The sequence below is a fragment of the Copadichromis virginalis genome, linkage group LG5 (genome assembly GCF_057382275.1).
Source record: "Copadichromis virginalis isolate Kocher_CV1m ecotype Utaka linkage group LG5, C_Virginalis_male_GT1.1, whole genome shotgun sequence".
Classification (NCBI taxonomy): domain Eukaryota; kingdom Metazoa; phylum Chordata; class Actinopteri; order Cichliformes; family Cichlidae; genus Copadichromis; species Copadichromis virginalis.
The window spans coordinates 24,666,363-24,680,629 of NC_140622.1; the positions used below are offsets into that span (position 1 = coordinate 24,666,363).

The 14,267-nt window shown below is 39.8% G+C and overlaps 1 protein-coding gene across 4 annotated transcripts in view; it reads right to left on the reverse strand.

Annotated features, from left to right (window-relative positions):
- Window positions 1-14,267, reverse strand: part of kcnab2a (potassium voltage-gated channel subfamily A regulatory beta subunit 2a) — a 100,908-nt gene that overhangs the window by 48,154 nt on the left and 38,487 nt on the right. For 2 of the 4 annotated variants that reach the window (XM_085456923.1, XM_085456925.1), the window contains exons 2-3: window positions 12,874-13,038; window positions 9,597-9,638 (exon numbers count right to left, since the gene is read on the reverse strand). In XM_085456923.1, coding sequence (XP_085313049.1) covers window positions 9,597-9,638; window positions 12,874-12,950 — 119 coding nt within the window. In that variant the 5' untranslated portion in view covers window positions 12,951-13,038. Of the gene's footprint in view, window positions 1-4,895; window positions 5,267-9,596; window positions 9,639-12,873; window positions 13,039-14,267 lie in introns of those variants that run through there. The other 2 variants (XM_085456926.1, XM_085456921.1) reach the window with 2 other exon arrangements.

Consider the following 14,267-nt stretch of genomic DNA (forward strand, 5'->3'; position numbering starts at 1 on the left):
ATCCCTGGCAGCTTTAACACAAATGCAAAAACACTTTTGCTGAGATAGTTAGGACACAAAATAGCGGAGAAAGAACAATGTGAACGGAGAAGCATAATCACTAAATATTAAAAGCAACACATTTGCAAGGTTTCCAGATAAGTATGATGGAGGAGGGCCACAGATGTCAGGCGGTTCCTACCATTTAACTTGCAGAACAGTAACAGTAACGGGGCGGTGTTATTAGGAATGAGAGAGTACTCAACTAGAAAGGAATCAGTCAAAATAATCCTGCTTGTAATAACAATTCAAAACACGTTCTAACAAATAGTGAATAACTAGAGAGGCTATATAAAAGTAATATTGTCCAACAGGGTAATGATAAGGCTTGCACTTACTTAATTTAAGACTGCTCTTGACAAACATCAAAGTTCAAACTGACAGCTTTTATACAGAGCTATTCTACGGTGCTTTAAACAGCGAGCCACATTCACTCAAGACTATCTTCTATTCTCACACCACACACCCGCAAACAAATGACAACAGGGGCTTCAATATTTTGAGGACGTGTTGACATTCAGACTGAACATGTGGGGACCGACCCACTGACCTTTCAATTCGTGGTCACAGTCAATATCCTGGGTCACAGCTGTTCCCTTTATTGATAGAGGTAACTTTTTATTCTGCTCGTAATTCTATAAAAGTAGCTCATTATGTTGTGGCATAAATCACTCAAAGTCTTTGAATACCAGCTGGTTACTGTGTTGGATCTATACTGACAAAGCTGATAATCAGTTATTAGTAGACAGAAGAGTAATTATCTACGACAGCCTACATACTAGATAGCTGCAATGCTGAAAATCCATATGATGACCTTACTGTGTTGCAATATGGTATTGTTAAATGAAGAACTTTCAATACCAGATATTCAAAAAAACATAATGTACTAACATGTCACAAGTTATGGTCTTTAGCTGGGTTTTGCTGCTATAAATGACTATTAAATGAAAATATAACATGAATCAAAGCAAAAGACAATTGTGTAATCCCCGGCATTCTCACTTCTTGTGCCCACGCTATATCTCTGACTAGAACATTTTGACAAGCTGTCAGACTAGGCTAGCTGGGCATAGCTCAAAGAGGAACTGGAGAGGTCACTACTGGAAACCAAATCCATATCACTCCAAGTACCGAAACAACAGCTGCTATCCCTGTGACTGTAGCATGACCCTCATCAAAGAATTGAGTCTGTGAGGCAGCGTGCTTGAGGTAAAACAGTTGATGAACAGGTTAATCTTCAGCCTGTTCATCTCCCTCCAGCTGCAGCTGTGGATACGAGCCTGTTGCTAAATTTAGAACTTGAGTAGGGGATTGCTTGAAGAAAAACGTCACAGATGCCCGGGCTGATACACATGCCGCAATGCCCTGAAATTGAGAACAAAAATAAGCGTTTAGACTGCCTCTGTGCAGATTTGCCTTTTCATCACCAAAAAGGTTTGTGCATGCGCATGAGAGGAAAATAAGTGAGTGTGTGGGTTAAGAATGAGACACAAATGTTTGGATATCAAAAATAAATGGTTTATAATGCTTTGAGGCAAAAGAAAAGAAATTACCATTACTGCCAGCACTGTGATATACCTCATCATAGGCTGGCTTTTTAAATTGCTTTAGTTATCTGTTGTTCTGGTTTTAATACCAAGCTATGCTTAAACATTTTTTTAGACAGACATTAGCTGGACATAATGTTCAGCAGTGTAGGAGTGCAAAGAGTGATGCTCTCACTGTGCTCAGTGACTGAATTATAACATCAAGTGCAATGAGAGGCATCTGTGCTACTGTTCAACTTCACTATGAAAGTGGAACATCTCCACCACCTAGTGGGTATCTGTTGCTATTAACAAAACATCTAGAAGAGTGTTTTTACATGACTGAGGTGGACAGCAATGACTACACCGAGATCTGCTTTTCAATTTTTTCCAACGATGGGAGAAATTTGATATACACAAAAATAAAATTCTTGTTTTTTTTCCCTTTCAAAAAACTTCTGCAACGCTCAAATTAAAAGAGTTGCATAGAAATCATCTTTAAACCAAACACTTAAACTGCTCATTAGTGAAGCTGGATTCCCCCCCTTCATTTTAGAATTGCATGCTGAAGTGGTTGACTTAGTGTGGCTTTAGTCTATCTGGTCACAGTAGTAGATAGAAAAAATAGATAAGTGGGAGACTGAAGTTTGGCATTTATAAGCAGTTTTCCTAAGAGAAACTACAGACAAACATTCACCTAAGAAATTTTAAATCTGCCAAATCTATACAGAGGGAAGTGACTGATACAGCATTACCTGCATTACCTATGCCTACTTTTTAATACGGTCTTGACCTTACTGTGTCAGTGATACACTTTTATCAGCTTTGATGTCAGTCTGCCCTCTGGTGGCCAACAAGTGTTCAATGTGGCATTAATAAAATAACATGTAGCACAGCATTTTTATCCAACCGATTCAATCAAACTGTTGTAATTCACAACAAAAAAAGGTGAAAAAAAAAAAAAGGTGAAAAAAAAAAAAAACGATCCTCCATATCAAATCAGAAAGGTTTACTGTACATCAAGAAACAGTTACTCTCAGGTATGAACCCCCCAGTGGATGTCAATACTATGTCCATTAGTATTAGGTCACTCCAGAAATCTATACTCATCCAGTGAACCTCCATATAGCTCCGTATACACAGGCTTCCTGTCTCGCCTCACTGAGCTCAAGCTGGCTCCTTTACCCACTGGCTAGCTCTCAGTCCGAGGACATGAACGCTAGGGAAAGTTTTCCGGTGTCCAAATGGGCCTGCTGAGTGGTAGTATTACGTTTCAAGGGCAACATAATGGAAATGGAGTAACCTTTTACCTTAAGTTGAAATGCACAATATTGACAACTTTGAGGAAATCCCCATAATCAAGATGAACAGTAGTTCATTACTGTTAGTAAGGATATTTGAACATATTAATAGTCTATTGATTAAGACCATAGATATTTGTTAAATTTATTTAAACCTGGGAAAAACAACAACCCCACCCTTGTCTTGTGATGAAAAACAATCCACCCTTCATTAGCATTCGACTGCGTGAAGAGGCCTTATTGGCCACACACCTGAAATAATGATGAGTTTGAGTCAGAGGTTGTGTGTACTTGCTTACCCAATTACACTCCTAATTACAGGAATTGCAGGAGATCACAGTACAAGAAACACAGTATTCTGGCAGGATTTCCTCTGTCTACTGAGATCCTGTTTAACCATTCATATTGATTCAATACAACAGCACAAATAAATAAATCCCACAGATATATTTCAAGACTTCTGGACTGCACACAATATAAATAATAAAAACAACAACAACTCATATAGTAATGCTACAACTTACAATCAGTACCGATGTTCTTTAATCCTGATACTCAAAGACTTGCACACGCCGTCTGCATGACTAAACTCCCTGTCTACATGCATCCTCGCAAAGCTGCAGCTAAGCCTGTCATGGATCAGTGACTGACTTTTACACAACACGGGGGTAACTACAGGCAAGGTAACATGCCAGATATGGTGACATACAACGCTACCTGAAGACGACAGTAAAACCTGCTCACCCCAGGCACGGTAACAGCAGCCAGGCATAGTCACTGGTCAGAGTCAAAAACAACAGCAGCCGTGCCTGAGTGTGATGAAACCTATCCGTGTCCGCGACAATAACATCATCAGCTTAACAGGCCATATTAGCCAACACAACAGCCGCTAAACCGGCTGCTGTCAGCCCAACAGTCCAGAAAATAGTTTTCTGTCACTCTGCAGACGGCACGAACAAAAGGAGCGAATGGTCCAAATTTTTCTTTTTTTTTGTCTTCCTGTTACAGCTTTTAGAAGTGCTTAAATAAGTAAGCTTACACTTTAGAAACAAAAAATAAAAATATTTCTAAAATTTAAGTCATGGCCTTCTACTTTTGTCAGTCTGTGGACCAACAGTGACAAATATCAACATTTGTGTTACAAGGCCTGCATACAGTGTTGTTGATAATCTGATAATATTTTGCATGGTACCATATATATTAATATTTAAAGCTTTTGTGATGTAGGATGGATTTTTCATATACCACAGAAGGTTTAAATTGTTTAGATTAGGGACATCATAGAAATTTTAAATTGAATTTGAAATCAGCATTGTTGTCCTCATGCCAAGAAGGCAGTTGTCACTTCACACTGAAACAGACTAAGGTAATATTATTACTCTATAAACATTTAAACCTGCAATTTAATACGTTTTACCCAAGCCAAAACAAATACACAATGTCAAATCAAATATTAAAAAGGGCAGAATTGGCAACTCCAGGTAACTCTGAACACACTTGAAGTAGTTACTTATTCATGTTTGGCCTGTGAGGCAGAGTTCTCTGCACAGTCACCAGGAATGATTAACAGAAGAAGAAGGCAAAATATATGTGATCAAGGGAAAGGAAAAGGAAGTCTGAGTGAGATTTTAAGGGGGCAGGTAACTCCTTACGGAGCAGTCTGTCCTTCCCATGCAGTTGGGCAAATATGCCACCGACCTAGATTATTAAAATAAAACCTGAGCCCCAGTACCTTTGCATGAATGCAGCCTGACCAGAGGACACAGCAACACTGTGCTGCTACTAACAAAGAAGCGGCAGATAAACACTTTCTAAAGACATATACGTTTGTGGTGACAGAAATTCATTTGTCTACTTAAAAAACTTCGACAGAAGCACTAGCAGCTATAAGTTCACACACACACACTGACACACACCTGATCTGTCTATTCCAGCTGCAAAGCTGCTCTTACCTGCAGCTTCTCAGCACCCACCACTGTCCCAGTCTGGTGAGTATCTCAGTCCCTCTCAAGCTCTGCTTCTCTCTTACCTGTACTTCATGCCTGTCTGATAGGACACACACTCCTCCAGGGCAAGGCCATTCATCTTCAGGAAGTCTTCCATGTTCTTAATCTGAGCGGCGACCCTCTGTTCCCGGAGTCTCTGCAGCTCGGCCTGATCAGTGGGCCTGACCGGTGGCTGATTCAGCCCTTGGTCCGAGTGGTAGCGGTTGATCCCGCTCCGGATGCTCTCGCTGTATGACATAGACAGCATCTTGCCACTGCCGCTGCTGCTGCTCTTCCGAACACCGCTGCCTGCCGCTGGCGGTTTGGTGATCTGCAGGTTTTCAGGAGGACAGTAACTGGACTTGCGCTTGCCGGGAACCCCCCGGGGGACACCGGTGTACCCTCCCGCAAACATGCCACCCCTCCCTCCTTCGCCTCCTCCTTCTGATGCTGAGGCAACTCGTGCAGAGAAGAATAAAGTAGTGACACGGACAAAGCTGGCAAGGGCCGACAGGGGACAGCCACCTCCTTAAATAGCACCTGCTCCCATAAAAAAAACAGAACTCCTGCTTGGGGCAGCACACGGCCATGCATCCTGTAATCAGAGTCGCACAACATAGCCAGCACCACCCTCCCCTGACAGGTTTACAATGGCAGGGTTACACAGGGAGCATTCAGGTGACTTGCTGGTGATTAAGGAGCAGGACGCAAGAGGGCACATGCTCTCTGCAAAAGAGGAAGCATTTAAACATGCACCAAGCAACAGGAGGGGGCACATTCCTTCTCCAACTTCTTGCAAGACTATTAAGGAGAGCCAAGCTTTCTGAGTAGCCCACAATAAAGTTGAGCACATCACTGAAAATAGGTGTAAGCAGGAGATCAGGACTGGAATAAAATGTAAAAAATAATTTGAAACAACTGCAGAATATACACATGCCACAGATGCTTAATATAAAGCTGGGATTCATTGAAGGTGCTTGAGATTAGTTTAAGGCAACTCTGCTCCCCTTGGAAATACACAGTCCTCCTTCCTCATCCTCCATTCAACTGCTGCATCATTCAGATCTTAAAGAAAAATATTATGCTGAAATTAATCAACAGGGGGCAGCACTGCATCAAGTCCACTATCACTACAAGAATGTAACTTAATGCCAAATGCACCAGTCAGCAATGACCACAAAGCAGTTTTTCTCAGTAAAAGCCACGTATCACATTGTCAGACTGAAATTTTATATGAACATTATTGCTACATAGGTCTGAAAGCAGGAAACAACACTAGATATACACAAAACAGCAACGTGGTAAATAAATGGGTGCTGAAAAACATTTTTTTTTTAAAAAGGCTAAAAAAAAAAAAAGGCTAAAAAAAAAAGTAATTTAGTGACATTTAATAGGACAAATAAATAAACACTAAATAAAACCTACAACACTACAAACGGATCTTTTCTGTATCCTTAACTACATTCTGTCTAAGTCATTGTACTTTCTCTGTTACCCCCACCAAAAAAATAAAAAAAAATAAAAAAAATCACATTTCACTGACAAATACACTTGAAGAGTAGCCTCCTTGCATCTGGACACACTTTGGCGCAAAGAACAAACCCTCATTCTAAAATTAAAATTTTTTAAGCAATAATCTCACACCATATACAACAAACTCAATAAAACCAACTAATCATCGACAAACTCAAAATCAACAATAAGTGAGAGTTTGATATAGTTTTGTTTTTTTTATGTCAAATTGTTGACACCATTATGATATCTCGGGCTCTTCCCTTAAACTACTGGTTTAAACTACTAAGACATAAATATAGGAAGACAATTCAGGCTAGGCAGCATGCATCCACACACCCACACACTCTTCAGTCCACGAACCCCTCACACACACACAGAACACACACGCACTCGTGTGATCATGAGTGCAAATCTTTCCTCAAACTCACCCGATTTCTTGAAGGTCGGCTCATGAGCGAGGTTATGGAGTGCCAGTCTGCTCTTATAAACACACACTGCAGACAGCGATGGAGCAGGTCCACCCAAACTGGGAGTGTCTTACTAGGAAACGTCTAAACCAATTAGTGAATAAGCGAGTGCATCCCTCCCCTCACCATTTGGACCTTCGTCTATCACTGCAACCAACACCTCTCCTCTTCCCCTCCCTGTGAGATCTCATAGAAGAAATCCATTTATGTCGTTTAGTGGCCCGTCTTGTTTCTGCTCACCGCAGCAAATAATATCAGCCCTGAATTATTCACCAAAGCTTTTGCACTAAAAGCCTCTGATTGTTGTTCCACAGGAAAGAATACTAAGAGCTGGACAGTAATGAGTGGCTGAGTGTTGCACGCACACAAAACATAAACACACACACACGCACACACAGTCAAGCAAACACAGACTATATGTGTATGCACAGAAAAGAACAAACCACCGGGCATGTTCAAGTACTCTCTAACAAAGGCTTTATGAAAACCACACCAGTTAAGGACCCTTGCAGCATCTCTCTACATCTCAGTAGCCTTGTGCTGAGTCCAAAGGCAAAATTAGAGGGTGCTAGACTATAATGACCGCCTGAACACAGAACTAAACAATGATATCTGTGTCTGCCTTACAAAGAACAAGGGAACATGAAATTTTAGGTCTAAAGTTCAATTTTAACACACACAATTGTGGCAAACACAAGTGATCCACATCAATATGCTGGAAAAATATGCAAATGCCTCTGGATGCATTCTTTCTGTACTGTGTAGTCACACATTTTTCTGAAAAAGCCACTATGAACCCATCTACCTGCTGAGCTACTTTGGCATAATGACTCGAAAGATAAGATGAGTGACACCACTGAAGATGACGACTTTGGAAGCCAAGCAGTGTTTTACTTCGAGGGGGGGCTCATATCTGTATATGGAAGTTTTCATACAATCACTACTGCACTATAAGTAATACTATAAGTAAGTACTACTAATAAGGAACAGATCGTTTTTACTAGAGCATGGACTCCTGAACACTACACAATATTTTCTTTATTTTAGCATTAATGTATAACTCTGTTTGGTTTCTTTAAATGTGAAGTCCCCCGGGGATGGGATGTATGTTGTCATTTTCCATATGCACATGACGTATCATTTGAAAGGATCTTACAAGTAACACATTATCCAACTTCATTTATCAAACTAAAAGGGTCACTAAAAATTCATAAAAATAAACAAACAAATAAATAAATAAATCATTGAACTCCAGTTACAAATCTGAATAGCACATATTCTTAGAAAGTCTGTAATGCATGCTTAAATTAAACATTTACATTTTCTCTTTCAGTCAACCATCTTTACCTTTACCAGGAAATAACTCAGTCCGCTAAACACTGTCAAATGCTTTAAAACAAGACAGATCTTTTTCAGTTTTGCTGCGTTAACAAAAAGCATGTTCAGTATATAATCATAGTCCAGCTCTGGACTGGCTAAGTCTTATAGTAGATGCAAACAGTATGCACAAAGTAGAGCTTGTGCTTGAAATGAAGAAAATTTTGACACATTAAAACAGAGCAGTCATGCACTAGTGGATACAAGGAAGTTTTTAACAGCTATATTAATCAACAGCATCAATTGTGTGTAGCAGAATTGTTATTATATGACTACAGAAACGTGACAATTAATTAATTTGATGTTTTGATGACAACAGTGAAGACTTAGATATTGTTCCAAAATCTCAAATAGGTATTCAACTGGGTTGAGATCTTAACTGTGACTATGAAAGTCACATTATTTCCATTAAACCATTCAGTGACCTTATGAATGTGGGTATTCTGGGTTCCAACAATAAAGGTTGCAGAGCACATCTGTACCACTGTAGAAGTTGTACTAGCCATCATGGTCCCAGTCCTGCAGTTTGTGTGCTACAATGTTGAGATTACTGACAGGAATGAAACTTTCTTTCCCAGCATAAGGCCGTTTGGCTGTCAGAGTGATTGACAAATGAAGATGGGGGGCTTAATCAATACCCTCACATAGGCCAGGGGAACAGCTAGAGGGACCATTTGCACTTTAAAAGGACAGAAATGTAGAAGGCGCCAAGATAAAAATCCGATAGGGAGCTCATTACAAGCACATCCATATAGTCAGGGGTTTTTATAACTGGATCAGCAGAATATGGCCTGATATGAGACCATAAAATATGATCCTACAGTAAAGCAGCCTAAATACTGACCATCTAAAACCTCACTACTGTCGGAGTGAGTACCAAATACCATCATCTCTGCATCTATAGCATGTGCTTTTTAGACTAAGGCGCATCATGTTCAGCTCTCAAGGGTCCAAAAGAGGTTGAAGAGTATGGATGGAAAAATTATGTTGTGCACAAAGTAAAAAAAAAAAAAAAAGGCAGTAAAACAAACTTTGTAATTGTATGTTGAAGCTTGAGAAGTGAGACTGTGGGTGTCACTGCTGAGAAGAAAAAAAAAAGAAAGGAAAAGAAAAAAAAGACTAAAGACCAGTATTGTCGATTCAAAGGTTTTATGCGCAACCTTGCAAAGAAATCCATCACCACCCCTATCCGGTTTAAACTGGATAGTGCACTGCCAGCTAAATAGTAGATGATAAGTGTTATCTACTGCAGAGGATGGATGTATGGTTTTAAATATCAGAACAGCAAGTCTCTGCAGCAAGGTTAATATTATAGTAAACTAAGAAAAAAACCCATTTACACTGCACACATAAGAGAATAAAATAATGTCAGACACACAAAGGTACCTGTAGAACTGCAGCTGTCGTTTGGGGCTCCCATAACGAGCGCTGAAGATAGCAAGGGAAAGGAGGAAAAAGGAAAGCTTTAGTTAATAAAAGCAGGAAAGGAAAGTAGTGTTAGCAGTGGCAAAGAGTTAGATGCAGACACTAAGATGGTGTTGAGTGTTAGCCGGAGAGGGAACAAAAGTAAATACTGCATTATAAGGAGCTTTCCCAATACATTGTTTGTTCTATATGTTGGCTCAATGAGGATATGTATACAGATAATGTATAACACTCAAATTGAGATGACGTTATTAATGCGAGTTCGAGGACAAAACGTAAAACAATCATAACAAATTCATACTGTAGCTATGTACACATACAATACTTAATGCTTTATTTTCTTTTGAGTCCAGGCAACATGACTTACGCCTTGAAATAAACTGTTCCCAACAAGTACCAGGGGAAGAAAAACAAACCAAAAAAAACCCCTAACACACACAATATAGTTTTATGAAACAACTGAACTAGAAGCATTTTTTACTGCGGGGCGATCGTGGCTCAAGAGTTAGCAGTTCGTCTTGTAATCAGAAGGTTGCCGGTTCGAACCCTGGCTCCGACAGTCTCGGCCGTTGTGCCCTTGGGCAAGACACTTCACCCGTTGCCTACCGGTGGTGGTCAGAGGGCCCGGTGGCACCTCTGTCAGTGCGCCCCAGGGCAGCTGTGGCTACAATGTAGCTTGCCATCACCAGTGTGTGAATGGGTGGATGCCTGAAAGCGCTTTGGGGTCCATAGGGACTAAGTAAAGCGCTATACAAATACAGGCCATTTACCATTTTTGATTAGTATATATTACAATTTAGTTATTTGGCCAAAGTAGTAATTACACAGTAACCCTTCACCAGGTTTAAAATCATAAATCATTGTTTGTTGGGAGCTATATGGAAGCATTATGCAGGAATGCATAATGAATGTGTTTGCTTAATCTACATGACTACATAACACTGAAAAACCATGTACATTTTGTTTTGTTGTGCAAGTTCATATTAAACAAGTACTGATGAAAAATAAACACCGTTTAGTAAAAAATATATAGATGTGCTATCAATATTTCATCAGTGTAACCATGGCATTACTTTACATCTATCATCAGAAATTAAGCAACACTAATAATGCAGCTGAAGTTGTTGCTCCATTTTAAGCCATTAATTTAGTCAAATGCAATACTTATGCAGTGACTCTTATTGATGATTGTGAAACTGTGGACGTGAGCTAGTACAGGTGAAAAGCTCAAAGGCACAGCTGCGCTAGTTAGAGACCACAGTTAAACTCAGTAAAGACAAAAATGGTAGGTAAAGATTTCCTCTCATCCACTTCCACTGTTCCATTACATGAATCCAAAAAGTGCTCTTTAACTTCTGTGCTGTGCAGATCGCAGAATATTACAGCTCCTGCATCCTATCAGTTCATAATGAATGCAATGTTAAATTCACACAGAGAACTGATTAACGAAAATGAACAAATGAAATGCTTGAGTATTTGGCGCCACTTGCTGGTGAAGTTCCATAGTACATGATAACACACAACTTAGTCCATTAGAGTAGAATAGAATAGATCTTTATTGTTACACTGTTACAAGACCAATGAAAGACAGTTTGGCATCTCTCCATTAGCAGTATGTAGATTTTTAGATTAAAATCACTTCAATATAAAAAAGATAAAAGATACAGATATATATTAATTCTGTGTGTGTGTGTGTGTGTGTGTGTGTGTGTGTGTGTGTGTGTGTGTGTGTGTGTGTGTGTGTGTGTGTGTGCCCTATAGCACAAATTAGGTGTCCATTTCACTTTAGCAGAGGTGTACAAGCCATTTTTAGAGAACAGTAAAAGGTTATATATGCACACACATATTATACAGTTGTCAGAAAAGGTTTACATACACTCATGCTGGGCATGAATGTTTGGTAATTTGGGGTTTTGATGATTTCTTTGAATTGTTCTCTTACCATGGTGGAAAGACTGTTCAGCATTACATCTTTAATGACTTAAAAAGAAAAAAGAAGAAGAAGAAGAAGAAGAAGAAGAAGAAGTGGGTGCACAAGTCTGAAAATATTTTGGATTTTCTCTAATCCACACAGGGTCAAAAGTACACATACAGGGTCATGAATACATCCCCACTGTTTAGCAAGTTGCTCCTTGACTGGACAATTTTTGGTATCTGTGGATGCATCGGAGAGCAACTTAATAAGTTATTATCATGCCCAAGGATATTTTGGCACGCAGACTGGAGCAGACAGGGATTGAAACACCAATCTTCTGATTAGTTGTTCTACCACCTGAACTATAGCCACCTCAGCAGTAGTATTTGTAGTCCACAAATTTTCAATAGGACTGAGCTCTGGGCTTTGTGAAGGTCACTCCAGATGGTTAATGTGAGCTTGCTGAGCGTAGCGAGCCAGAAATATGCTAGAAGCTTGCTGAAGGCTACCAAAGGTGTTTGGCTCCTATGGGACATATAACCAAACATTAGTGGGGGTGTACTTATACTTTTGACCTTGTGTGGATTAAATTAAAATCCAAAATGCACCTAACTCTTGCCTTTTAAAGTCAATTTAAAATGTATGCTGTACACTCCTTCCACCTTCGGAAGAGAACAGTTCAAAGAAATCATTAAAACTCATTCATGTCCATGATGAGTGTATGTAAACTTCTGACCACAACTGGAAATACTGGTAACTGTGTACATGCATGTGAAATGGGGGACAGTTTGTGTACTTACTTTCTCGGTAACAATAACACAGGCTACAGATTTTAAAGAAAGCGCAAGTGCCTTAAACCTGCATTTTTTCTAATAACCACCATAGGCGATATCTGTGTTTGCAAAAAGATTTCCAGTCCTATAGAAGTGACTAATTTTGGTTCATACTAACTGAAACACTGTTCATTTTGGTAAAACTGTTCATTCTTTGTGTCAGAAAGAAGAATTACCCAAGCTTTAGCTAACTTGTAAGAAAATGAGCAAGTAGCTTGACTTTCAGCTCCGCCCCCTACATCACACCTGATTTTAAAATAGCCAGATGGCAAGAGTGAAACCACTCATCCTGAGGCTTTACAAACCAATAGGTGACGTCACAGTTTGTCTTTTATACCGTCTGAGGGAATATGATTAAACGCCCACAGGTAAATCTTTCATGTCTAATATCTATACTAATTCATACACTTAATTTGACTGACAAACATGAACTTACATGTGACAAAATGTGTTTGCATCTGTCCGTCTGTGTTCGCATCCATCAGCTTACCTGTAGATCATGCCCGGTGAGCCAGTCTGTCGAAGGGAGAGGCGAGCGGGGGAGTCTGTGGTAGATTCAGGATACATGGAGGCAGGAGGGAAGGGGGATGTGGCCAACCTGCCGGGGGTGGAGTTCTTTCACAGGGACCACAGGGTCTATCACTTCTCAGTGCCTCTGAAAGAGAGCAAGCGTGTGCACTGGTTATTGACAAGCTTTTTGTCAACATTAGAATAGTAATAAAAAAACAAAACAAATAAACATAAATAAATAAAATCCCACCCTCATTTAACTGTAAAGCCATTACATCAGACTGAGACTTCAAATGTTTCAGATATCCGTTGCATGTTTAAATTGAAGCACACAATTCAGAAAACTTTAGGTTTTCTAATCAGAAAATGAACTACAATACTGGCACTCTTTTAGCGATAGTAATGCCAGTAACTGGCCTTATTCTTAATCAGCTCCCTTATAGACCAATTATCTATATGGAAAAAAAAAAATGGCCTAGACAGTTTTTCAGCCTCAGTACAAGTCTTTTGTTATCTCTGTGTCTGAACACATTTAAGAAACAGAACAGAAAAGAAAAGAGTTCCATGTGAATCACTGCCGTGATTTTGATGCGATTGTTTTGCCTGTCAGTGTCAGAGAAACATGCCAACATTGATAAAAGGAAATGATGTGCGCTGTGGCATACAACTGATGGACTATACAGAATACCATCCGTAACTGCAACACTGCAGTTCATTTTATTTTTCCCTGAATAGCTGAATATAAGAACCGCATGCTTGGGTTGTGTACACTAAATAAAACACATAATCCACAACATGTCACATTCACTGCCACATTTCCAGCTACAGAAGCCTATTACACTTGTTTGACTACCCACATTAAAAGACTGTATGAGGTCAAATAGATTTTATCTGAAACCACACACCCCTGAAAGAATCAGGAGGAAACAGGTTAATTAAACAAAGGCACACAAGCCCTCCCAGAACAGCAGCAGCACGTATAACTGGATAATGACCTTGAATGATCCAATTAGTACGTCAGTTGAGCGCTGAAGCTGGTTGGTGTATCGGAGGTAAAACGTAGTCACGAATAAACACCTCTCCAGATCCGATTTGCCCCAACTATCCCATGCCAAGTAAATGTGCCACTTTTGCTTACACTTTGAACCCAAACCTAGAAAACATCCTGTATTAAGTAAAACAAGAATCTTAACAAAAGTAAATGGCCTGTATTTATATAGCGCTTTACTAGTCCCTAAGGACCCCAAAGCGCTTTACATATCCAGTCATCCACCCATTCACACACACACACATTGGTGATGGCAAGCTACATTGTAGCCACAGCCACCCTGGGGCGCACTGACAGAGGCGAGGCTGCTGAACACTGGCGCCACC